Genomic DNA, 27,636 nt, shown 5'->3' with positions numbered 1-27,636 from the left:
TTTTGCCCTCAGTTGCGATATCTGGACAGCAGGGAAGATGAGCAGGTCCGAGGGATAACGATGAAATCCAGCGCGATTTCTTTGCACTTTGAGAAAGGTAAGTTGTTGATGCCAGCAAGTACAAAACTGATTGATTAGTGGATTTTTCCCCCCATCTTTCTATTGGCACTGTTGAGATCTTTTTCTATGTAGATTGTATGTTTCTGTGTTAGACATGATTCTGCAAAGTCTTGGGCATGTATCCAAACGTTAACCAAGGTACTAAAGACAGACAGTACCTTTATCCCTGCACAAACCCATCATTATCAGGGAAGTCTAAAGTTAATTCATCTTAGAAGTTACGAGATAAACTGCTTCATATATAGCCACTGGATGCTATGTTGCTGGCAGTTTTCCGGGCGTGTTTAAATTTTTCTTGAGCTTAATGGTTACTGCAAATTTTATCCTTGGAAATCAGTACTAGCTTAGCAGTATAACAACCTGGCCAAATTACTTATTTATGGAAACTGTTCTGAAATATTTATTGTTTGATCCTAGGTGGTCAGGAGTATCTGATTAATTTAATAGACTCCCCAGGGCATGTGGATTTTTCTTCAGAAGTATCTACTGCTGTCCGACTCTGTGATGGTTGCATCATAGTGGTGGATGCTGTTGAAGGCGTCTGTCCACAGGTGAAATAAAAAGCGTATTAGTGAAAGAGAACAGTGTAGAGTGAGTAAGCAAATCAAAATTGTTTATATGTCTGAATATATTATGTGGAAATAAAAGTTAAGGTGGCGTAAGGAGTTCTGGACACTTGTAATGGATGATCAAGTACTCAAGGTCTGAAAGAGGGCAATTTTATTTTTTGATTTTGCTGAAAAATTGAGTAAAGCTGTTAAGTGGGTTGAAAAACTGTGTGTAATATTTCTGGTAATAGCATATTTGTATAGAGAAAAATTCAATGTCTGAAGCAAATTATTTAATATTGTTGTGTGCTTTTAGAGTATTGAAAATGGAAGAATTATGCAAAATAATGATATATTTTTTTAATGATTTTTATAGGAATGTGGGTTAGTTTTGTGGGCTTTTTAGCTGTAAAAATTTTCTCTGTAGAATTCTGTAATAACTATCCCTATGGAACATTCTATCTCTTGTGGTATCAAGCTTTCTGTAATGGGCTTTCTTTTAAACTGTTTTCTTTCTTAATAGACTCAAGCAGTTCTACGGCAGGCATGGCTAGAAAATATTCGTCCGGTATTGGTGATAAATAAAATTGATCGCTTGATTGTGGAGCTGAAGTTAACCCCTCAGGAGGCATACATGCACCTTAAGAATATTTTAGAACAGGTATTCTTGTTCTTCACAACTTGGTTGTGAGTTCCCCCCCGGCTTGTCTCCATTCTTGTATTGAGAGAGATTGTGGTTTTCAGTGGCTTATAACTGCAACAAAACCAATTTTCCTTACATTGTGGAACAGAGCGCTGGGACTTCTTGTCTCATTTAACCAACTGAAAAGAAAATGAATTAATGATATAGGGCTCATTCTGAGTGTCTTTGATGGAGAAAAGAGACTGAAATGTCACTGGACAAGGCATTGTGGAAATCTCTTTGCTTTTAGAAATAACATGCTGTATGTCTTACCCTGATAAATTGCCTGAGCTCCTTTGAGGCCAGACAAATATCTTTAGACTGTTGTTGATAATGATTTATGCCAGAGTGAAGTTAACTCTTCTCAGGTTGTAAGGTAAACTGCCTTCAAACTACTTTCGGAGCTCCTTCAACAGTTACCTGCATTGTTTCCCTTTGCCCTCTGTTGTTGTTTGTTGGCATTTATGTGTTTATATTTCATCATTCCTTCTTCTGAGAAACACTGGGTGATATTCTAAAGCTGATTTAATCCTGACATGACTGAGTAAATCAGAAAACCTACTGTAAGCTGAAATGTTAGTCTGTCGAACTCCCACTGTCTTCAGATTGACAGGGTTAGATACACGAGGTCTGTGTTTTAGATTGCAGAATGAATCATAAGTGCACAAAGTTCTTAAAAAAGAAAAACCAAAAACCTATGTGTTTTGGAGGGTAGGGGGAATTGTGTTTTAATTACAAGTGCTGTGAAGGAGTGTACAGATATTTGGGTATTTTTGCCTGCCCTTTTGTAGATAAATGCAGTCACTGGATCACTCTTTACCTCAAAAGTCTTAGAAGAAAGAGCTGAAAAAGAAGCCGAAAGTGAAAGTAGTTCTGACACAGCAGCTGGAGATCAAATTTATGACTGGAGTGCTGGATTGGAAGATACTGATGATTCCCACCTCTATTTTTCTCCAGACCATGGAAATGTGGTATTTGCCAGTGCAATTGATGGCTGGGGTTTTGGGTAGGTATGAAGTTTAATTTGTTGCCTTTTTTTTAATATGTGTTTGCTGCAGGTAACCTCAGATTTGAAGTATTTTGGGTTCCTTCCTACTTGTGATTTTTCTTTCCCTGTGATACGCAACATCATATACACATATATATTGTTAATATATGTATGTTAATATATATTAACACTACACAGTTGGAAACACTATGACTGAAGTAAAACTAAGAATGTGAGGATAGAACAATTTCACAGGATTAGCAGGGTGACTGATCTGAGTGTGTGCTAAGTTCTGTTTTTGCAGTCCTGTTCTCAGCAACCAGTTTTGGAGGGCAGCATGCTATGGTTAGGATGACGCACCTCTGTTCTGACTGGCCACAAGGTGGAGTCCTCAGCTTTAGCACGAGTCTGTAATTAAAGAGATTCACCTGCTAATCCAATACATTTCTTAGCTGTTGTAAAACCTTAAACTCTGGCATTCGTAACCCAAGCTCAGGCTTTAATTTGGATTTCATTATTTGGTACGGTTTTAGTCTTAACTTGAGCTCTTATCACTGCAGTGAAGGAAACTGAAAAAAACTCTTGAAACTTTTGCATGTTGGTGTATTGTTGTCTGACAACATACCTAGAATGGTAATATTAAACCCAGGTCACCTTTCAACTTCTCAGAACCAAAGTGCTATTTGCACATATTTCCTTTTGCAGGCTTCCAAAACAAAACGTTAACTGCAAATTACCCAGTACTCTGCATGTAGTTCTAATCCATTTTCACATCTACTAAGGAAAGCGTTCATATTCTGACTTAAGACTTTCATAAGTTTACAGTGCTTGTATCCCCTCCCCTTAAAATTTGTGTTGTTTTGTGGGTTAGACATGTTGTTATTTGGAACACTGCTTTAAGAAGTGCTTAAAATAGAAAATAATTGCCATCATTGGATGGCTAAAGAATGGCTAGAAAAAATACTTGATTTTTAATTCTAACCATTCTGGTCACAGTTAAATGTATAGCAGTACCTCTTTAGGATAAGTTAGAGGGATGTGACTTTAAATACTGAAAACTTTTGTACTGTATTTGATATTTTTTCTCAAGAAGTTGTACAAGTGTTTGTTTAGTTAAAACAAGTTCAGCCTTCAAACTGACTTAAAATAAAACAAAAACATACAAATACTGCTGGCATCTTTGAGCTGTTGCCATTGAATGTTTTTGTAGGTGTAAATGTGAAAAAACAGGAGCTAACGTTTTAGGCAGGGGAAAGAAAAAGGGAGCAAAACAAGGTCATGAGATTTGTGTAAGCTGTCGCTTGCTTAGGCTGATAAGCACACGTAAACAGCATTACACTTTAATCAAGATACATTTTGTTTGCTTTCAGCATTGAGCATTTTGCAAAACTGTACAGCCAAAAGATTGGAATCAAGCCTGCAGTGCTGCTGAAGACTTTATGGGGAGATTATTATCTAAATACAAAAGCAAAGAAGATAATGAAAGGTGATCAGGTAGGCAATTGCCAGAACTATTACCTGGGGTTTATTTAGTTGTTTGTTTTTTTTTGTTTCCAGCTTTAGAGATTCAGGATACAGCAAAACACAGAAGACGGATGCAAGATTGGTAGTGTAGGAACCAGTGTAGTGAATGGGCCTCTGTCATCTGAACTGAAGAGTGCTTCTGCAGCTCCCGATTTAGGATTTTAGAGAATTTTTGCCATACTGAGATGTGAATTGTTATTGAAGGCTGTGCTTGAAACACTGGCATGAGAACAGTACTTTTGTGGGCATTGTTTCTGCCATTCAGAGGGTAGGAGTTTCCCTATTTTCATCTGATGACTTTTTTTTTCTCAGTAGGTGAGGATTAAGAGAAGATAACCATGCTCAAGGTGGATGTATTCTATGTTTATCAGGCTCTTTCTCTGAAATTGAAACCCTTATTCTGCACTTTAAAATTCCATGTTAGTTTAGTGATTTATGCCATTTCTTAGACAAGAGTTGATCTTGTGTAGGAACAGGAGATAGGGGGGTTGATTTTGAATAAAGATTTTACATACTACTTAGGAAAATGCTTTTTTAAAGTGGAGCCTTAAGCCTTCTGGAAAAATATGGAAGTGCTGATAACTGGCTGCATGTCTCTTCATGTTCTACCAGTCAAAAGGAAAGAAGCCCTTGTTTGTGCAGTTGGTGTTGGACAACATATGGAGTCTATATGAAGCTGTTATGAAAAGGTGAGAAGAACCTGTAAAGCTTTCACAGAATCCTTTTCCGGTGGTGTTTTGGACTACTCTAGCAAGGAATGCATGTTAGATATTACTGACGTGGCTTGTATTTTCCTTACAGAGATAAAGAAAAAATTGAGAAGATCGTTACCTCGTTGGGCTTAAAAATTGGTCCCCGGGAATCACGGCATGCAGACCCCAAAGTTCATCTTAATGCCATTTGTAGTCAGTGGCTCCCTATATCTGATGCAGTCCTTTGTATCCTTCAGGAAGATGCAGCTTTTTGTTCTGTTGGAGGTTCATAGACTTGAAAGAGTGCATTCTAAATTGTGTAGTGCCTAGGCTTATTTGATGCTAGCTGTAATGGTACTTTGCCAGTGCTGGGTTTTTTTATTTATGTATTCTCTGATGCCTCCATTTGAGAAATTCCTTAGGAATATCTGCTTTTACATTTCCCTTTAATGATAGTTTCTGTTCTGACATTGTTTTTCAAGATGTTAGGAGTGTTAGAAATAAAGGCCAAAGTAATGATGGCTTGATTTGAAAACAAACTAACAAAAGTACCTGAGATGATAACGAAGTAAGAGACAGTGCAAAGAGGGCAGACTGTTTGTATTGCATACTTTCTCATAATAAGTGAAGGTACTGATGAAGAAGCTGTGAGTAATCATAGGAAGACATTTATATTATTGTGATAGTGGGGAGCGAGTGTTCGCTACAACACTTATCTAAGGCAGAGCTCTGTGATTGCCACCAAGAAGGACGTTAATAAATTCATAGCATGATTGAGATTTTACTTCTTGAACCTTCTTCTGTTAGACAAAACGTTTTGAATATCTTAATAACTGCATATGCAAACATGTTCATTTACATGCACTTGTTGATTAGTAGATATGTGCAAATTAATGCTTTACAAATACTAGCTCTATAAATTATCAGTTGTGCAGTTCCTAGCTTCCCAGTTGCACACAGAGTGGGCCATCCCTACTTAACTCTGTGCTCTGCATGTGGGCAAATGTCAGAAATGGTTGCTGACTCAAGTGTGCTGTGAGAGACAGGGATTGGATCTGTCGTGGATGGCAGTTAGTACACGATGATGTTGATTTAGAGAAACAGAGATTGAAAGCATTTGTCTTCCAGTAAGGAAATATAAAGAAGGTTCTCTATATCCTTAGCAATATGCTTTAGCTATGGTGTGTAGTAAACTTCCCAGTCCCCTTGACATCACTGCGGAGAGAGTGGAAAAGCTGATGTGTGTTGGAGCTAAAACCTTTGATTCTTTACCACCAGAAACCCAGGAACTGAAAAGCGGTGGGTGCTCAGCCGTAGCAGGAGCACAGCTTTGCTTCAATCTTGATTATTTGGTTTGTCTTTGGATTGTAAGATGCGTGGTAACCTCTATTTAGACGTATGTAATTATTTCACTTGTAGTTTTGTTGATGTTTATCTGTGATGTGTCATAGTATTGTCTTATTTTTACACCTGATATTTTTCCTCAATCTCATATATTCATTACTTTTAGACAACTCAAGCTGCAAATGACAAAGTCTAAGACTCAGACTCTGGATTTTGGGAAGTTACAAGGTTAATACTTGTATTTATAGCTAAACAGTGGAACTCATCATGTAGTTCAGTTCAGCTCAGAGCAGAGGAGGCTGAGGGGAGCCCTTATGGCAGCTCACAGCTCCTCACAGGGAGCAGAGGGGCAGTGCTGATCTCTGCTCTCTGGTGACAGCATGGAGCTGGGTCAGGTGGGGCTTAGCACGCTTAAACTAGGAGCAGTTGAAATAATTTCTGAACTCTGGGAGTGTAATAAGAGGTGTTTTACAGAGAGACAGTGTTTTACAGAGAGCTTCATTGAATCCAGAGGGATGAGATATCAAATGTCCACTTGGGAGGAGATGTCAAGTTGAGAGATTGCTAGGAATTGTTTCTTGATGTGAGGAAACTGATGCTTTCTTCCTTCTCTGAAGTACAATGAATGTGTTCTCAGGACAATGTAAAGTATCATATTAGTGTAAGTCAAGAAAGTTGCCTTTATAAACTTGGGTCTTTTGGCTGTTGGTTATGAAAATAGGGTACTTCACATTATAGTAAGTTTTTTCTTAATTGTAAAGTGCTTATGACTACAATATTTTCATGTGTAGAAGATAAAAGATAAAGATAAAACAGCATTAGAATACAATTTATTTTATATGTTGTTAAGTCTTAAAAGTATTGTTTGCTTTGATTGTGATAATGAGCTCCAAATTTGATGGGGAAAAAGGTATTTCCTAAGTATTGAATGTGTTAACATTTGAAGTAGATCCATTCTTGCAGCTGAGTTGTTGGAATTTCGTGAAGCCATGAGTGTCTAGGGGCTTGCAGGACTTTTGCCTTGGAGGAATAATACAGTGAGGCACTGGATTAATAGTGCAGTCTAAATATTAAGCTACTCTCTATCTCTTCATTTTGATCTTAACCAGTCTATGAAATGCAGTTTTAAGTATCATAACAATATGTTTAGCTGGAGTATGTGTACTTTGTGGTTTATTATGAAGGGTCTATGTTTCTACACTTTTAGTCTTTTTATTGTGTACAGTAATTCCTGTAACAGTCATGGAAAGCTACCATACAGTTGGGGGAAAAAATGTTGCAAATAACCTTTATGTTTGTTCAGCTTTTCTGAAATGCAGTAGTGAAGGAACGGCCCCAGTGATTGTTTTTGTTTCCAAAATGTTTGCTGTTGATGTAAAGGCGTTGCCGCACAATAAACCAAGGTAAGGAGATGGATCATGTCACTTCTAATCTGCGTTAGTATCTTCAGGGATTAATTATGTTTTTATGATCTCAAAGCTAAAAGTATTGTTACTTACAGCTAAGTAACACAGTATATTAAGCTTTTTACTAGATTGGACTTTTGAATGTGCATAAGATGACACTCTTGCTGTAACAACCCTTGAAGATTTTTCCATTATTTCATTCACTGCCCAGACCGCAATCTGTCTCTGTCTGTCACGGTTATCTAAAATCTTCCACCAAAAATTCTTTCCTGCATTAAGTTTGACTTCAGGGTAAAAAAAAACAAAACCTAACAAGCACATTACACTTGTGTATTGACAAGACACTAGATGGTGCTGTTTTGCTTTGAGTTCTCTATTGTGATGCTGAGTGTGATCAGGCATCAGTGCAGCATTGCGCTGCTATTCCTGCTTTGTCTGCTTTCCCTCATAGGTACTCGATTACAGAAGAGTTATTTTTCATTCCAAATACACTGAGGCTTCCACTTTCTCACTATTCTGCCAATGATAGCTATCCATTGTTTTATTGGTTGAGAGAATCAAGATTGTTTGACATGATGCAACACAGAGGCAGCAGTAGCTTTTAAATATACCAGACACAGAAAGTATTTGGCACATTTTCAGGATTTTAGTTGCAGCAACAACAATGAAATGAGCTACTACAGGTCCTGTTTTGTGATTTCAAGCAGAAGACCATGTGTGAGAGATTGTGACTTTCCCAGGACTAATGGATAGCACTTAATATTTTCATTCTACATAGTTTGCATACTTCTCCATGACCACTCATGGATAAACTCTGCTTCCCTGTCTCTTCCAATATTCATCTTGCATCTTTCTCGTTTGCCTTTTTTTGAAATTTTCTTTAGTCATACACCCTCAGGAATTTGACTGTTGTTGATCAGGGTTGGAAAACATCAAATTGTTTACTGAGTTGAGTGGAAGATTACATTTGAGTGATAGTTCAAATGATGCAAAGCTCATCCAAAAATCGTAATATTATGTAGGTAAATGTGTCTAGACTAAATCACTGAAAAGTGGTTTTTTTGAGATAATATTGCAGCAGAGTGAGAACTGGCTTGGAGTTGTTTCTAGGGAATTTGTAGGATACCAGCTCTGACTGTAGGCAGTGTCCTTTCCCTACCTTTATTTAGGAAATTGAACACTGTGGTGTTTTTCTTATTAGCTTTTCTGCATGGTTTTTCTTGAAGTCTTTAGTTATTCAATTAGTTACTGGTTGTCTGTATTAAAGTGAAATCGCCTGACTTTACTTTCGAAGTAACCAGTCATTATCCTCACCATTTAATTTTGCTGATTAGGTAACAGTGGGGAGTTTGTTTTGAAGTGATAGTTGGATCCCATTATTTTGAAAACTAGTAATGTAGCTAAATGTGTGATTCAATGTTTTAATGGTTAAGGTTCTATAGATGAGCAGTTCTTGAAGAATTCAGAAAATGGGTTTATTTCTAAAAAAGAAGGAAAAACTGAAAAAAATATTGTCAGTGCAACAGATTACCAATGTTTTAAAATTATACAATTGTGTAATGTGGTCCCTCAATGTGCTTTGAAATATATTGGCCAATATGTGCTGTTTACAGTGGTGCAGCAAAGACTGTGATGGGTGTGCTGAGATGCAGTGTTGAAACCAGGAGGATCAAATAAGGCTCCCTGAGGATCCTCCTTAAGGATGTGTGAACAGAGGGAGCTACATGCTTAACCTATGTAGGTGAAGAGTCTGTAATAACAGTGGTTTCATATTTGCTAATATCAAAAGATATTTGTATTGTATGTTTAGATTTCATGTTGACTTTCAAGGGCTATTACTGTTCTTGAGTGTTCTGATGCTTAACTGCAGGACCTATCTGCTAGGTTGTTTGCATCCTCTTGAGTGGGGGTATTTTTAAACGTGTTAAAGCATGTAAAGAAACAGATACTTTTCTGTAGAGTGCATTGTGTTCTTTGTTGGTTTTTTCTTTGTTTTGTTTTGGGAGACTTATGCTGTTGTGCTTCCAGAGGTAACAAGCAGATCCATGCTTTTGCTTTCTTTTCCTTTCCTTTTGCAAGGTGCTACTGTGTAATGTTACCTTTTTGTAGTTTTCTTTGTAGCTGCGAATTGACTTTGTCTTATAGTGTTATTTTATAGTTTGTCTTATTTCTTCCACTTGCCTATAATACTTTCTAATCGCGGCCTGGGAAAAGAGAAAGGCTTTTCTATGTCCAGGGCATTCAGTAAATGATAAAGAAGGTTGTTTTAATTAAAAATCCATCTTGCTTTGAGACTGCTGCTGGCAACTAATATCGTCTAGAAGGTGACTTTAAAAATCAATAGTTTCTATACTAAAATTGCTGTTTGTTGTTGTTGTTGTTTTTCTTTTGCTGTTTAAATAACAAGATTTGCCAGAAGTTATAATACTAGAATAAGTAGAAAATGAATTTTTGGAATTTGTGGTCAGATTTCAACTGGTTGGCAGTTTATGTTTATCTCACTTTGGGAGACTTGGAATTTGACTTCTTGTACCACTGTGACACTGAGTTTTTTGTCAGTGTTTTAAGAAATAAGAATTGTGTAAGCATGCTTTTTCTTCCAGTTTCTTCTGGATGAACTTGTGAAGTTATTTGCTAATTCCAATGAATTGAGACAGAGGTGGAGATCTTGAAGATATTAAGTTCAGTAAACTTGTGAAAATTGCTGGTCTCTCAGTTGGGTGGAGTAAGCAAACAAATTAAGAGACTACTAAAACAGTGCAATATGATCTACTTCACCTTAGATATTAAAGATATCTAAAACCAAAATTAATGGGAAATAGGACCAGATTGGCTTCTCTGGATCTCCTTGCTTCGTATTAAAAGATCACAATTATTTGTGATAGCTGTACTTATTTATTGTTACATATTCAACTTCTACTTCTAAATAGTAGTAAAGAAAGGCCTAATGACCTAATAACCTGAGCTGCTAAAATGGTATTTCATAAGTGCAGAAGGGATATGAAACCTATAACATCCTTGGCATTTTCCTGAAGATAGTATTGAAAGATAGTGCATTCTCCACATTCCAGAGTTTGCACTCTGAGATCAGTGTCACTTTGAGATCAGTCCTTTCTTATACAACTGCGTGAAATTATTATAATAGTTTCTTTCCCGTGTTTGCATGTCTTAAACCAACAGACTGTAGTGTACTTTGTCTCCTTTCTATTGTTTCCTAAATGCTTTATTGCAGAAAACATGCAAATCCAGTGATTTTTGCCTGACTTCAACTGAAAACACTTTACGTTGTCTTGATTATAAGTAGGTAACAGTCATAAAAACTCGTGCTCTTTAAGGAATTACTGTTTCCTTTTAGGTAGTTAAAGACAGTATGATTTTCAGTGACTTCAGTTTGAGCTGAACCCATAATTTTCTGTTTGCATTAAAAAGAATTTTGTACTAGATTGCAGCTGGTGCATTAGAAATGAATATGCCCTGAGTCATTCAAACAGCTTGTCGTATTTACAGGTTTACATTTGGAGAGGCACCCAGTTATGTCATTGACAGAGTCATATATGCTTTTCAAAATGCTGAAATAAATGTCATTGTAACAATGTACATTTAAATCCAGAATACACTTGAATTTTTGGAACTCATTTAAGAGCTGGTATGTGAAACTCTGGGCATAATTTAGTATTTGTATTTGTGAGCCTGGGAGAGAAAAGCATATAGCATTCTGAAGGAGTTCTGTTTCAAGTTTCTTCTCTCTTTGTCGTGCACTTACTATGCCAGGTACATCACAGGTTGGTGTGTCAGTCAGGGCAGTTTTTCAGAATAAGGTATGAGAGCTTGATACTGATGTCTTAGTTTTGTTTTGCATCTCAGAGTGAATGATGTTTAATGTATGATAGTAGAAGATGAAAAGTTATCCATTTATGCCTTTTTTTTTTTCTGGAGTCCTGTAAGACCACTAAGATTTTACGTAAATACTGTTCTGGGTAATTTTCGGTTGTTCATTTTGTGTATAGACATGGATTTCTACCAGAAACTGCATAGGGATTGTGGTGACGTTAAAAAAAAAGATGCTTATGTTGGTGTCGTGAAGTGCAATCCAGAAGATTCTCTATAAATTAGAATCAGAGAGTGGCCTGGGTTGAAAAGGACCACAATGCTCATCTAGTTTCAACCCCCTGCTATGTTCAGGGTCTACAGCCATCAGACCAGGCTGCCCAGAGCCACATCCAGCCTGGCCTTGAATGCCTGCAGAGATGGGGCTTCCACAACCTCTATGTGCAATTCGTTCCATTACTTAGATTTTAAGATGTTAAGCCTCCTGAGTTTGACAGAATCAAGCATGTGCCCATGAGAGCATGTAATTTAAAGTTTAGAAACTGTATGGAGAGAAAGTATCCTCATCCTCCAAAGGCATGGCAGATGCACTGCAGACACTTGTTGCAGGCGGTATCAATCTCTGGAAGTGGTGTTCTGGCTGATGCTTCCTTCTTCAAATGGTCTAAAATTTAGAAAGAAAAGCAAAAACAAAAAACTCCAACCCAGTGGTTTATTTAGAACCCAGAGGCCAATTTGTGTGTGATTTCTGACTATGAATTTTTCAAATGTTTTCCAACAGAATCTGTCTTTCATAACATGGAAGGGCAGAAAAACTATCATTCACAGCGTTGATGGAGTGAAGAAGTTTAGTTGTCATTCAGTCTGAAAGGAATGAGCTATCCATGAGGAATGTGGCAGTAAGAAAATAGTTGTCATCAGCTTGTTTATTTTACCTGAAGTCTCTTGCATCAACAGTCTGCTGGGTGATAATATTGTGTATGTTACACTGCTTGCCATGTTATTTCCATAGTTCTTGTTTACCATGTGGTTGAGCTTAATGTGAGTTAGTAATAATGTGGTTGGCCACTGTGCCTGGTTCATGTGTACAGTGTGTGTGTTGTACCATCTCTTGTAGGCAGGGAACCTCTTTCTGCTCCAAAATTTACTCATTTTCTATGACTGTGTGGACTCTTTTCGTTGGCTTTTCTTGTGGTCTGTATTTTTTCTTATGGACTAGAGGGAAAAAAAATGGACAAATAGAATAAATCAGGGAATAATTTAACCTGGGCATTATTGCAGATCCGTGCATTAATCTTGTGCTGTGTTCTGCTTGAGTGTGTTACAATTCTATGTAAGGATTTATTTGACATCTCATGATCTCACTTTTCTGATTTCTAATGATACTAGTAGGGGTGACTAATTTTGTGAAAATCAATGCTGACACAAACTAGGGTGGAAGTCGGGGTTTTACCTACTAGCTGAAAACCTGCCCACACTCAATCTGCTTCTTATAAAATTGAGAATGTGATTAACAGTGCTTATGTGTGTATTGCAGTTTGTGCGTTCAGAATTTTGAGACACCTTTGAGATTTTTGGTAAAGGCTGTCTGACACCTAAATGCAGTGATATTTATAACAGTACCATATAAGGAGGAGATGGGAGGGGAGCATACATTTTACTTGCGCTCTCGGAATTATTTACACAAATGAAAAGCATTTTTGGATAATAAAACGTGTTGGAATGCATACATACATCCTCATGTGCATTCTGTGCCTTCACATATAGGCTGCATTTATCCCTTGGCTGTCTCCTCACTACTTTTCCTATCACTCTCTTACCCCTGGGAATTTTTCAGACATTCCAAACCCTTAAATAGCTTTGAACAACAGAAGTCTTCATTTTCAAAAGTTTTCTTCTTCACCATCTGCTTTGCATTTTCTATTGTTCAGCCTCACTCTCTTTTGCAATAAAATAAACAAATTGAACACATTGTCTGAAATTTCAGAGATGCAGATTCTTGATTCTGTCACAATGGCTATATGAGAGATTATTTAAATCACTAATAATAACATTCTGGGAAGTTTATGAGTGCAGTTTCGTCACATTTGCCTTTCCCATGGCATGTAATGTGTCTCTTCCAGGTTCCAAGTTGTGAAACTGTTTCAAATTCTAGCATTCTATTCTTGGTGGATTAGGGAATGTCTATTAGGTAATTTTTAGAGGTATTTTTAAATTCAGAGGTAATTTTTGTGGTCTTTTGAGCTTACTATTTGGGTTTGATATAAGTATAATAACTGCTCAAAGTATATTTCTCAAGTTCTGGAAAGTATTTTGGTAAAATGAAGTGTTCTATTAAACTTTTTTTTTTTTTTTTTAATAAATAGTTTACTACAGAATGTATGATATACAGAAGACATGCATATCATGATATAAAAGATGTATTGAGACTGAGTTGGCCTCAGCCACATCATCTATCCATGACTATCTAATTAATCCAATTAGGGGCAGAGTAAATGTCCAACCAGTGTCCTTACTGTCTGTACTTTTATACCAAAACTTTGACCCTTTAGTGACGGGTTGTTTCCCTCTTTGTCATTTGGAGTGGTCGATTTGATATGTGGATGTGATTCATTCATTAATTAAAGTTGATATTTATTTGTCATTTGGTGAAGAAACACGGCTCTTTTGCATCCAAGAGGGTTCAACAAATCTTGAACTGTTTTGTTGCAGAGGAGGAGTATAGTTTACACTTCACAATGTGGAAATTAAAGAGACCCTGTGACTTGTCTGCAGCTACTAAACAATATAAAGCTAACAGGGCACTTCTGATTCTCTCTGTTGTTGGTCTGTATGCTTCATACTGAAAGAACCCTAAAACATCTTCATACTTAGAGCTGTTGTCCTTGCTCTCGTCACATTAGCAAATGCAGATGGGGTTTTGGTGTGGGATTATGTTATCCTTCTTGAGAATAAACAAGCACTTTATGTGTCGTGATTTGCTGGTCTGCTTGTGCTTTACAAGTGCAGGTGGATGGTAGAGAGAATTCTGTCTCATCTCAGGTTAGGTTAGAAGTCTTACAAATACTTATATAATGGGAAAAAATACATTGTTGTTATTTTGGAAATAAATTTATTAATGCTGGAAGGCAGTACATGTTTCATTGCTCACAATGGGGAATAATAAATTGAAAACATTCTAATTCCAATGGAAAAAGAAAAAATCTGCGTAACATTTTTTTCCCCCAATCTTTTAAGCCACAATAATGAAAATGTTTTTGCTGTTGGCACCTGACACCATGTTTCACAAGAAATAGAGGATCTTGAATTTCCTAAACAGAATTTCTTATTTTTAAGAATGTGTGTAGCTCTTTTATGAGGGAAATAGAAGCAGAGAAGGGACGGAAATGACAGATGTCCAGTATCTAAAATGAACTTCCTTGGGCTTTGAAAACCTCATCTCACAAATTCTCACTTAGGGCCGGATTCAAAAATCAAGCACACAACTTCAGGCAGCACTTTCAGATTTAATGGACGTGTATCTACTTTGCAGCTTAAGTTGCTTGGGAAGGGTTGTATTTAAAAGTACATCTTTTTGTGCTGCCTGTGTTAAGGAAGGGTGAAAATGCCTGTCTTAAATACTGCTATTTTATCTATATGTTTATTTTGTTGTTACTTTTTTTGTTTTAAATCATATGTTAAAACCCTTTATTTTGAGATAGGGTTTACCAGTGAGCAGATGGAAATGGCATCAGAATATTTGAATTCATTTCTTTGTTGTTGCTTCAGTCAAGGCTCTTGTCTTTTATGGACAGGTTATTTTATGGGAAGGATATTATAGCAGGCAAAGTCAGTTTCCTGCATTTTAACACCTGCTGTAAAACCAGCCAAGAATAGTTTAATGAAAAAAAAAAAAAAAGAAATCACAGGTAATTTAAAATGAGAGCATTTGATTCTTGCATATTTGGAAGAAAAGTTTTTCTGACCAGCTTGGTACAGATAAGTCTAGATTTGCACACTACTTAGTCTTAGCTGTCTTTCTAGCTCAGAATAATATATTGGACGTGATGTAAAGAGCAATTTAAAAAATAGGCTTGAGTCTTTTTCTGAAAAACTGAGAATTCACACATCACTGGGAGCAACTGCATTTATTTTAATGAAATATATGAAAGCTTAATGTGGTAACCTCTTTCTAAACATGATAGAGGAATAGTTTGTTTATTTTAGCTGGATTAAAATACGTATTATGGAGAAATTAATGTTCTAATTGGTGTGATTTAATTTATTGTAAAGTAAAGGCCATTTCCAAATGCTAATATTTTAAAATACAATTTAGGCCTTTAACCCAAGAAGAAATAGCTCAACGACGTGAACTTGCAAAGCAGAGGCATGCAGGAAAAATGGCAGCAAGTCAAGGAAAGGAGGTTTCTGAAAGGCCCCCAAGTGAAAATTCATCTGAAGGGACTGGAAGCACTGGTGATAAGAAAGGTATATAATGATCTGATAGCTGTTTCCTTATAGTATATATAATTGTAGCTTTTGGGTGTTGTCAAGTGGCGGATTATGAACAGTCAAGTCTAAACAGCTCAATAGGTGGGACTAAATGAAGAGTGAGGAGGGAGTTACTGGCAAGATGATAGTTTATAAATGCTGTAATAGTGTCATGGATACCTGTTTATAAGCCTGCTATTGTGCATAGTCTTGGAGTCACTTGTGGGTAGATGATGCCTTAAGGGAATGTTTTGCAAAAAAAATAGTTTTTCACTTTAAGTAGGAATACAGAATGGTTTATTTCTGCCCATGTGGATAGTGACAGGTTTATTTGGTTTGCTGCTACTAGATTTGCATCACAGACTTGTTGCTAACATACTTTATGCCAATACAACTTTTAATTCCTCAAAGCTTTTATGAGAGTATGTGTTGTATTTTTGAAGAAAATGCTAAGAATAAATTGGTGCAGAAGCAATGATTGATAAATGAGGCTGGACTATGAGGTACAGTGGAGGATTCTTTCTGTCTTTCGGTGTGTCGTCAGATGTAATACCACAGTATGTAACTGACTTTTTGTTTTTCTTCAGCTGATGAAATAGAAGCTGCCTTTATACTTGATATATTTTTTGTAACTTTGATTAGGTGAAGAGCAACAGCTCACTGATCAAATGGATGTCGTGACCTCAAAGGCAGCGAAACAGGAAGCAGACAACAAGGAGTCTTTCATTGCTTTTGCTAGAGTGTTCAGTGGTGTGGTACGAAGAGGGCAAAAGATCTTTGTTTTGGGACCCAAATATGATCCTGCTGAATCTTTGCATAAGGTAAGAAGTGATAGTGAAATGTTACCATAACTTGGCATTCTTTTGAAATATTGGCAACTTTTAATGTATTGCTTACTCCAAAAAAAGGTCAAATCAGAAATTCCAAGAAGAGTCAATGTAGCTTAGGGAAGTAGTTTATATAAGTTATTGTTTATTTTATTCTAGTAATAAAGTTGCTGTTGTGAAGAAGGTATAGACTTTCTTTATTATTTTTTGGCTAAAGATCTCAAGCCTATGTACGTTTTCTTTAAGAGGAGTAGATAAATAGATAATCCTTAATCTAAGGATTATAGCCTATTCGTGCCTAATAAAAGATATTTTACTTTCTGCTGTCCTATAAAGAGATGTCAGTTAAATGTCTACATGTATAATCTGTTTTTAATTAGATTCAAGATAATTTGATTTAAAGCCTTGTGTTGATTGATTTTTTTTATTTTTTTTTTTCTCCTACGAAACCAAAGACAGGCACAAAATGTCTGAACACGTTTGTAAGCGCACAGGATGCTTCAAAGCTTATTGTTTGACTTTCAGCTGTGTGCTGAACCCAGAGCTTTGCAATGAGAATAATTATATCGTAGTGGCTGCACATCCATGGACAGAGGAGTTGTGTAAAGATTTGAATACAATATAAATAATGGTGTATTTTAAGACCTATTAAACTACTGAGAGGCTGGAAGCTGTTAGTCGTTATGTTACGGATATGCAGCATTTTCCATTTTGTTGATTCTTCTGATATTCTTTTTCCTACTTTGCCTGCTTAATCTCCACAGTTAATTATTTGATGTTTAAAAAAACATTCATTTAGCTTAATTCTTTAGGATGATGAAATACTTTAGTAAATACCAGATGTGCACTTATGATCTTAATTTCATCATAGAATGTGAAGGTAATGGCTCAAAAATCTGCTTGAAGATTTCACTTGCAATATGTTATTGAAAGTAACTATTTCAAATCCAGTGAAGGTGAAACATTTTAGATATGGCTGACTCCAGCTCATGTTGGATTTAATTTTGCTTTGTGTCTTTGAAATGTCTTAGACAATAGAGTAAATCTAAGTACCTCCAAAGAAGAAGCAGTTCTTCAAAAATGGAATTTGCTAGCATTACATCTGGATAAAACTGCCCTTATTTTTCTATTTAATATGAATTTTATGTTGTATGAATAAAATTGGTTTGCAGATTTTAAAGCGAAGCATAAAACTTGTCCGGTCCAGTAAAAGCTTCTTACTGAAGTACATTCTAACCTACTAGAGGAAGTTTTCTTCTCAGACGAATAACTGCTAATCAATAAAAACTTTTATCTTGTTTGAAAGAAAGTTTGAAGTCTGTTACTATAATGATGTATTTTGGTTTTACATATTCAACTGATTTTGCTGGTATTGAAAAAAGGGTATTGAAAAAAGTGGTGGTAAATGTATTGAGATTGCAATCATGAAGCTAATAATTACCTTAAAATAATTACCTTAAAACATTTTTTCTGTTAATGACGATGAACAGTAAGAGACAAGTAGTTTGCACTTAAACAGCAACAAAGCAAGCACAGTTTCTTATTTTCCGGGTACCATTTGCTTGTTTGCTGTAAAACTGAATTCTCGGAAGGGAAACAACTAAGTATACAAGTCTAACTTATGAAATGAAAATACTTTAGAATGTATTTCTTAGTTTTGGGGCTCAAGGGGGCTTTCAGGAGGAGGTTTATATCAGAAGTAGGTGATAAATATCCACTACTGGTTGTTTTATTCTGTGTAGCTGTCATCCCAATGTTCTGCTACAGAGGATCTGCCTTTAGTACCTCATATGTCTTGCTGTACGTTGGAGAATCTATACTTGCTCATGGGAAGAGAACTTGAAGAGCTTGAAGAAGTGCCTGCAGGAAATGTTCTAGGTAAGACTTCAATGCATTTTAATTTCTCAGAGCTTGAATACTTACATCATCCAAAGTGCACTGAGATTTGTTTTGATATGATTAAAGGAAAGAGAACCTAGATGAATTTGAGTGATTTTAATTATGTTGCATGTGCAAAAAATGAAGGCACTCAAATTGTTGTGTTTTCTATGAACTTTTAATTGTGAGATGGGGAAAAAATGCATGAGTAACAGACAACTAGGGATTGCAATAGCTTTATTTACTGTTATCTTCAGGTTGAAGTATTGCCAGGTAAGCATCGCTGCCAGGAATTGCCAGAGGCTGCAGCAAGGTCTAATAGTTTGTACACTGTGAGGATTATAAATAACTTTTTTTGCAGCAGTGGAAGCTCGGTAGTATGACATTTCTACTGATGTGGATAATTGTAGTTCTCTTATTGGACCTGTGGTGCTAAAAATTGTTTCTGGTACGGCTATGTCAGATTTGAATATTTTCCACGCACGTGTTTTTTAATGCTAAGTCATTACAGTCACTGAGTTATGCCCTTTTGTGCCAGATTTTGAACAGTTTTGCTCGAGAGCATTGTTTACATTCATTGCTGGTTTTGTCCTTCATTTGTCTTTTTAAAATATCAAAAATAGTATTTAAATTTTTTTCATTTGTGGTTGAATATGGACTACACCAAAATACAAGATTGTTTAATGCATATATTATAGTTTTCAGAATGTTACAGTGAAAACATTGCTGTATCATACAAAAAAATGTTGGAAGAATAACACATTTAAGCGTTTAATACCAGCTAACACTAATGATGTTGATAGATACATCTATCTGCTTGTCAAATAGTAAGTACTCCTACAGTTGCATCATGTCAAGAAGAAAATACTCTGAAAATTTTGTGACATCTTTCATCTTGTGTAGGGCCAAATCTCAAGAAATATAAACAAATATAAACCCTACTGTGAGCATTCTCTACTGCTGAAAACTACTTTTCCATGGGATGTGACTTTTCCATAAACAGAAACATAGTAGAGTAATACAGCAGTGTGAAATGTCAGTACAAGGTTTGTTGTCTTTGGAGGAATTCATTAGAAATTCAAGATAGGAATTAACGCTCAGAACTCTTCACCAAAGTTGTTCTGATGTGATGAAAAGGATAGAAAGAACGTAGTGGGTGATCCTCAAAGCGGCAAAGGAATATTAGAAGGCAGTTTGTGAGGAAAACAATAATCTGGGCTCAGAAGTTAAAGCTGAGCAAGCACATGCTCTTCAAATGCACAAAACAGCTTTTTCTTTTCTTTTTTTTTTTATTCCTTTTTGATGTATATGTTTGGCCTAGTCTTATTTTTTTTTTCTTTTTGTTGAAGGTGAAATGATGTTTTCTTTCTGTTCAAAAGAAAAAAAAAGAGTGATTCAATACCAAAAGTAGGTGTCGGAGGTGATGCAAAGACGTATTTTTATGTAGGCAAAAAGAATTAGTGTTTGCTGTGATGCCATGAGCAGATGAAAGGTCCACAATTCCTGTGCTGGTTCAAACTTCTGAATAATTTAAGCAAATACTGACGTGAGCAAGGAAACGTGTTTGTGAGAACACTGGTGGCAGTACTTTTAAAGCATGGCTTTATACATGGGGATATATACATATATTCATGCATGTATGAATAATTGTTCTGATAGTGTGCACATGGGTTCCAAATAACATGCATCCAAAAACTTGAGGTGCTGCTCTCTGTTCACAAGTACCACAGCAGTAGTCTTATGTTTGCTAATGTACGGAAATTGGATTTTTCCTTCAGTGCTCTGCGTGTTTGAATACTGCAGGAAGTTTTCTACTGTCTTCAATAGTGCATTGGTGTAGTGCTCCTCAGAGGTTGGATGACTTCCTTATGCTTTGAAATGCAGTTAGCCATGTGAGTCAAGTGTTTGAATTAGGAGTGTTTTTTTCTTGAATAGATCAAATGATGATTTTAAAAGCAGAGATAGAAGTCACTCCTGTTGTCAGCTTGCTATGAACTCATTTCCCATACGAATGACTGTGAGTACCCTCGGGTTTTTTTTTCCATTTCTGAAATGCTTGTTTCCCCATACAATGTTCTTTCAATTTTTAATTATTTATAAAGCAACTGAAGGATTCTTGAAACTTAAGCAGTATAACATGGGAGCAAGGTAATTAGGGATTGATACTTCTGGATTTCTAAAGATAGGTGCTCTAGAGATGCAGTCAGTGTGAGGAGCTGCTATGAATTAGTGCAGCTAACCTCATTATGAGGTGTCTAACAAGCATTTTATTCCTTGAGGGCTTCATCGAACGATTTAGGAGCTTTTAATAAGCAGCCTCTGTTAAGAGCAAAAAGCAGCTGCAAGCAGCGGTGCCATTTTAAAGGCCCAGAATGGCTTTCTAGGACTGATGCCAAGTCGCAAGCATTACCACCTTGTGTGAAAGCCCTAGGAACAGTACTGCTGTTGCACCAGCCCATTATTTCTGTGCAAACATTTGGTGGGCTAATTTCGATCTCTCAATCAGTAATGCGATTATTCAGAAAACAAAAAAGCCAAAACCACAAAGACCAAACCCAAGTGATTCCAGCTGAATTGGGCGGTCTCAGCATCCATCAGTGAACACAGGAGGGCAGTCTTTCTCAAGAATGTTACTGAAATGAGCAGAAAATAGTGAATGAAACAAAGAAAACTCAACCCTTTGTCTTCGCTTTTGGTATACTTACAGATTGAATTGCTAACTGCCATCTTACAACCTCATTAAAATAAAAACGTGATTTAGCATTAATCGGGAAAAGATATTTAATTGAAAAGATTTTGTTATTGGATGACGTTTTATGTCTGTGAACCATTGTGTTTATCTGGTTTTGTTGTATTTATACTGAATTCCTACCAATGGGTGTTTTTATAAATAGTTAAATAATTGAAAAATTGAGCATATTAAAATTGCTTCTTTGAGATAAGGGTGTAGTGGTTGATCTGTAATTTGGCCTTTTTCTATGCTGGTTACTACAACCATTTTCTTAGCTCTTATCTCTGCTGTAGTGGATTTTGTCCTCCTGCAGTTCCTGCTCTCTGTATGGCGTTGTTTCAGGCAGGCTGAGGAACGTACCTGTACTCACTGGCAGTGTAACATGGCATGGCACACAGCTAGCATCAGGTGACATAGGAAGTGTATTTTGCTGATAAGCTTGCTTTACTGTTATGCTAATCACTTTATTTGTGCTTTCATTTCATGGGATTTGACTTCATAAACTGGATTGCAATAGAAGTGATTAATTGTCTTGTTTTTGAACCAATATCAATGCATCACTAGGGCATACATAGATTAATGGAGAGGAAAAAATAAGACAAGTCTGAGGTCAGAGATGTAACACTGACGTTTGTGTCTTTGATATAGCTGTAGTTTTTTCGAAAGAAATAGTATGTATGTTTAATAGTTTCCTTATAAAGCCTTAAGTTATGGTTGTTTTTCTTTTTTAAGTTTCTATTGAAGATTTTCAGTGGCTTTTTCAGTAGCTTCATTTTTTTCTGTTTTTCTGAGCGTAGCTTCTCAAGACTATAAAAGGAAATCACATGTGTAGTAATTCTTTCTGAAGAAAACCACTTCTAAATTCTGTAGTGCTTCTGGAATGTTCTCTGCTCAAATTTTCAGGGGTTATTATGAGATCTTAAAAATGTGACTAGTCTCTCCACTGGTATGCACGTTTTTTTGTCATATTTAAAAATTGAGCTGTATTGGGGTAATTTATCATAAAATCACATGTTCCTGTGGCCAAAAACGCCTTTAAATTTGCTCTTGACCACACTGGATTGCGATGTCAAAATTTTCAAGTAATTAAGTTTTTGTCTGTTATCCGAAATCCCGCATCATGAGGAAATGAGATAATGCAGTGAAGTATGTTAATCAATTTTTAAGCAACTCTTAGCTATTATCATCTGCAAAAATGAAAATTAATTTCTAGATAATCTTCCAAATCTGATGTGAGCATTCCTGATAACTTAAACTTAAGGTTTGTATGCAGATGCGTGCTGCTGATGTTTGAGGTTTCCCAAACCAGGAGGAAAAGTGCCCAGACTTGTTGGTGTTTGTTGTTGCTACTTGTGAGCCTGTGGGCAGCAGCAGGACACAGAAGAATCGAGGCAATTTCATTCCGTTGCTGCCTGAAGAAGTTCACATGCACATGCTCTGGAGCTGCTGAATGGATAAGATCCAGAAATAGGCTGTGCAGAGGGTTGAGGTGCAGGCAATCATTTCTGTTTATCACTCCTGTTTGCTTCAGAAAGAAGTGATTTTTTTTTTTTTTTTTTTATTTTTATTTGGCCTGGGGCTTCAGATTTATTAGATGCTTATTATTATATCAGTATATGTTACTGAATGTAGCCTGGATCAGAATTCAGTAGACAACTTCTTTCTCTTGTGTAAGGGTAGAGAATTGACTTGTGCAGTCATTGCCTCTAGGCAGATGCTACTCAGCCTTTCAATAGCTAGCTGTTTGTGGGTTTAGATCCCAGATACTTGCTGGCTTATCTACAAAATTTCCAAGTTTTCTATGTGAGTGCTTGGTGGGGTGTGATTTTTCATGTCTCTTTTAATTAATATGCAAGGATGGTGATTTTTCCTAGTACTTTATACTTTCCTTAGTCAGCACTGATGCATTGTTCTCAGTCTCTCCCTCTATACGTGAACATGTTCTGTTTCATAAAGGAAAACAGTTATTTGGGTAATGTACCTTGTATTTTTTCCAAAGCTGTATGAGGAGTGTTGAAGTAGTTAGTTCCACCAGTGTAAAATGATAATGGGTGAATTTCTGAGGCCATTGCCTGAGCGCACGTCCATAATGCTGTATGTAGGAATTTGTCCAACACAGTGAGACCACAGCTGATTTTGGGTAAGTTCCTTAACATTTTGTTTGAAGAGCCTGAAAATATTCCATTCCTTAGCCTACTTATACAAATTATATGGGTCATGTTTTTGTGCTGTTGGTGTCTTTGTTTACATGTTTTCTAACTAGTAGCATTTGCTTTCAAAGGAGAGTGAGCATCAGTAGCTTGCTAAGTGACTGTGATTTAGCTGTGTGCTTTCTCCTTTCTTACAAACCTGGGTCTAAGAGGATATATCTGACTTTCCTGGTAGAAAATTGTCTAAAGAGTTGTTGGTATCTGCTAATAAATAAGGATCTGTGATACATGAATCAAAATAACTTGGTTTTGCACTCCGAACTGTTGGAGCTCCATATCTAAGACTGTCCTGCCTGTGAGTGCTGATATGACGTGCTGCATATTGAACTGGGAAGCATCAGTTCAGGAATGAATTAGGACAGCAAGGCACCAAAGTAAATGGCCAAGAGATGTGAAGCTGTGCTGTGTGATTTGATTGCCAAAGTGTTAACAGTTCTTCTGTCCCAGTGGATGCGTGTGACTCTCGAGTCAGGTTTGAAATTTATTACTCACATATACAAATAGAACATTTCAATTGCTGCTGGGGAGCTATTGTCCCTCTAAGTATTTCTGACTGCAGACTTCCTCAGAGCACTAATGGGTGGAAAACCAATCCAGAAAAGAAGCATTAACTTCACATATGCTTTGCACAGAAAAATTTTCTTCTCTGCCACTGATTTAAGCACGATGATTTTAGCACACTGAGCTCAAAAAATTAACTGTTCTCATTTTAGTGTAAATGTCACCCTGAGGTACATAGGTAACACACATTGTTGCACCTGAAGAATTTCAATTTTCTGAGGAAAAACTGTTGTGTATGTATATACAGATATAAATACACAGCTATTCTGCAGATATCTGCCCTTTTTCCATGTCATGTATTAAAAAAAAATTGGGATTGAGTTGTTGTAGTCAATGCTAATTAATGACACTGAAGTGTTGTTCAGTGTGATGATTAAAAAAAAAAAAGAACTAGTTTTGTATAACAATGTTTGTGTGGTATTGTGACACTGATGTCAGTGGATCTGTGCAAATATGTTTGAAAATAAATGTAAATCCATGTATAGCAATTCAAATTTTTAGAAGACACCATACATCAAATCTGTTGAGGGATATCTTTATTTAATAAGCAGAAAAATGTTCTGTTCTTAAACAGGTTTTAGTTCTTCAGTGTTATTTGTAAGAAGTACATTTTGTGTGATGGTGTACTTGCATCACATAGTGATGTTTGAAAAACATGTACTTTCAGCTGGCTGTTACTACAGCTCTTCTGGTCAGATGAAGCTCAGGTATTGTCAGATGAGTTGAACTTTTTGGCTTCATAGCAAAAGTAGTTAAAGAATGTAGCAGGTCACAGCATCAAGCATGCTGTCCTTTAGCATATTTTGTAGCAAATAGCTGAACAGAAATTCAATTGGACTGATGTCTCATAGGTGTCTTTTGGCCCAAGCTTCTACCAGAGTTTGGAATTGGAGGGTGTAAGAATTTACATAAGCCTATGAAGTTACCACTTTTTAAATCATGGAGTTATTTGAAATGTGTGTGGATGTTGGTTCCTAATGTAGTTTAGCTCTTGCCAGCCCTCATTTGCAGTGCTGCTGCTTTATTTTTTTTTACAGTCTCAATTAGAACAATGAGTTTTTCCCAACACGTTCTTAAATAACACAACCAGCCTGCCTTGATAATCATATTAATAATACAAAATATTTTTGCTTCTGAGAATATTGTAGTTAGAGACATCCTAAGCAAATTCAAAAGCCCTTTTCCCAGCCGGCATTGTTTGTGCAATATAAACCACTAATCCACGAGGGCAATTTATTTGAATACGTTTTACAGTCTTGCTAGAACACTTCCTAATCTTAGTTGGGCCTCCTGTGTAATGGAGTGAGAAGCAGTGTTTGTGCTTTCATACCCGCATGTGAAAAAGTGTTTATCTTATTGTGTAATAGACCCAGTGCTCATAGCATACAGCATTCTTGCAATAAATACCATCTGTGGTTGTGAAATGCCTCTACTTCTGCATTTGAGCTAGCCACAAAAGTCTTTCATTACTCTGTATATTTCTTTTCCTTCCATTGTCTGCCGCTACCAGAATTTCTTCAAGGAGTCGGGAGAAGCAGGAGGAGGGTTACAGTGAGGGCATGGGAGTGTGAGTGAAGAAGACCAGTTTGGAATTAATTCTGCACACAGCCCCACTGCGCATGGAAAATAGAAATCATCTGTTCCAAAAATGGGAGGGTTACAAGTCAAGAGACTGTTAATAAAGGCTGTTTCAGGGAGTTATTTTCTAAATATTTTCTGAGATTTTGATGTTTTTTCATGCTTCTTGTTAAATTGCAGAAGTGTTGTGAGGCTTGTTTGGCCTGTATCAGGGTGTGAGTCATAAAGTTGGCTTTGTCTGGCTTGTGAACTGTGGGGGGGAGTTAAGGCAGAGCTATATTTAGGAGTATCAACCGAAGTCAAACTGCGGAGCGCTGCTTAGCAAGTGCTACAGGGGTAGTTGAGACTCAAGGTTTAGATTGTGCAATCATTGTTTATCATTCAGTAAATAACTGGAAAAAAGTATATTTGCTACAGATATTCCTCTGCAGAGGTTGCAAGCTGAGCTGTGTGATTTTCAGTGCTGTTTTTACTTGCCTGGTAATGTCTTAAAAACTGCAGGAAATGAGAACAGTAAGCATAGAGGAGACTTCTTGTGCACCTTATGGGTCTCAGAAATGGCATTTCTAAGAATTTGCTTTTAGAAAAAATGTTCTATTCCACTTATAGTAGCCAAGAGTAATGTTTAAGAGATTAAAGCTTTTGAGTTTTTGTCCTAAGATACAGAACAGCTGTGTCTTGACAGTATTTTGAAATTTTGGTATTGGCATAAAACTAAATTTAAGTACTTTTCTGCACCGTTAAAACTGACTAAAAGAAATTTGGTTCTTTTCTAACTCTTCTTGTTCCCTAATCTATTATTTCCTTCAGTGAGGCGTGCTATGTACTTGGGCAAAAATCAGTCTGCTCATTTGAAAAATCAATGGTTCAATTTTTCTAAGACAGCACTCCTGTCATAACTGGCGTGGGCTCTAGCAGGGCTTCGTTTTTGGCAGCCATTCTTAAGGCATATATACTTGGTAGGTAATTCATTTAATTAAACAGTGAATGTTTTGTATTGCCATTTCTCTGGGTTTGTCTACATAAAGACTGTAAGAATTCATTAGAAAACATAGTAAAGAAGATAAGGGCCCCAGCTGAGACCTGAGAGAGCTTTTCCTTAAGGAGCTGGGGCATACGTCTTCAGTGTAGGTTGGCCAGAACCAGGGTTGTGTACTTCTGGAGGAAAAAAGAAAACCTGCACTCAGAATGTGTAATTGGATGTATGATTAAGTTAGTGCACTGAGAATAAGTCAGTTTATTTGTTCCTATTATTTTGGGCTTTGCTGGCTGAATTATCATCATTGCAAACTCTGATAGAAGTCTAATTTCAGTGACTAATTGTACTTCTGAAATATGTTATTAAGGAATAAGTATTTGTCTAAATCCTGGTTGCTTTGGTAGTGTTGTATGATAAAAAGTGTACAGATACTGTTTTATGCAATGTTTAAGTTTTTGGTTAACCATTGTGTGACTGTGAACCCATTACTCTGAATGGAAATGTAAACCTACTGGTTCTTCTTGTTACATCAGTTACTGTCTTCAAAATATCAGCAATGGCAGTCAAACTGGTTCCCTGTTCTCTAATCTGCTGGAGCTGTTGAGGACAAGGAAGTTGAGAGCACGTCTGATGAGTTCCAGCGACAGTCTACATGATTCATTGATGGAAAGTGCTCTATCTTGAGAAGCATATAAAACAGGATCTAAAATGTATAAAATCCTGGTGGTTTTGGCTGTTAGGACTTTTCTACAAAAGGATAGTTGTTTTGTGGTATGTTCGAGAAGCAAGCTCTCTGAGCAGTGACCTTAACAAAGCCTGGATTTTCCTGAGAACTGCTGTCCTTAAGATGCTCAGCTTCCTTCTAAGCTGCTCCCATGCTTCAGTTGTGTATATCCCAGTGGGCCAGCCAGGATGTGCTTGCTGCTCGCCAGCAGCTGCTTCCAAGCAGGGTATGTAATCATTGTGCTTTGCCTGCCCTTTTTTTTGTTTGTGTGAGTTTACCGATTTTGGTCTCCCTTCAGTAGTTAGCCGTTGGTTCTTACATAACTTGTGGAATCTTAATTATATCTGAACCCTCTCCTCTCAGTCATGCTTAAACTTAGTGGAAGTTGACAGCATGTTTAAAAGTCGTAGAAGGGAGAATATGTGATTACAGGAGTTGCATTTTCTTTGGAAGAGAGACTAAAAACATGTTAAACGGATTCTTCTGTATGCACATCCCATCACAATGCATGACATACTGCGTTGGAAACAGTGTTTCTCAACTGAA

The 27,636-nt window shown here is 36.6% G+C and overlaps 1 protein-coding gene across 3 annotated transcripts in view; it reads left to right on the top strand.

Moving 5' to 3' along the window:
- The window catches only part of EFL1 (elongation factor like GTPase 1), a 55,744-nt gene that overhangs the window by 950 nt on the left and 27,158 nt on the right, over window positions 1-27,636 (top strand). For 2 of the 3 annotated variants that reach the window (XM_052671611.1, XM_052671610.1), the window contains exons 4-15: window positions 13-97; window positions 538-671; window positions 1,192-1,329; window positions 2,142-2,356; window positions 3,709-3,832; window positions 4,475-4,551; window positions 4,664-4,800; window positions 5,731-5,853; window positions 7,202-7,301; window positions 15,448-15,599; window positions 16,245-16,423; window positions 18,172-18,307. In XM_052671611.1, the coding sequence (XP_052527571.1) occupies window positions 13-97; window positions 538-671; window positions 1,192-1,329; window positions 2,142-2,356; window positions 3,709-3,832; window positions 4,475-4,551; window positions 4,664-4,800; window positions 5,731-5,853; window positions 7,202-7,301; window positions 15,448-15,599; window positions 16,245-16,423; window positions 18,172-18,307 (1,600 nt within the window). Of the gene's footprint in view, window positions 1-12; window positions 98-537; window positions 672-1,191; window positions 1,330-2,141; window positions 2,357-3,708; window positions 3,833-4,474; window positions 4,552-4,663; window positions 4,801-5,730; window positions 5,854-7,201; window positions 7,302-15,447; window positions 15,600-16,244; window positions 16,424-18,171; window positions 18,308-27,636 lie in introns of those variants that run through there. The other variant, XM_052671612.1, reaches the window with a different exon arrangement.

Source organism: Tympanuchus pallidicinctus, unplaced genomic scaffold (assembly GCF_026119805.1).
Source record: "Tympanuchus pallidicinctus isolate F22 unplaced genomic scaffold, pur_lepc_1.0 scaffold12, whole genome shotgun sequence".
Taxonomy (NCBI): domain Eukaryota; kingdom Metazoa; phylum Chordata; class Aves; order Galliformes; family Phasianidae; genus Tympanuchus; species Tympanuchus pallidicinctus.
This window is presented reverse-complemented; position numbering and strand designations above follow the sequence as displayed.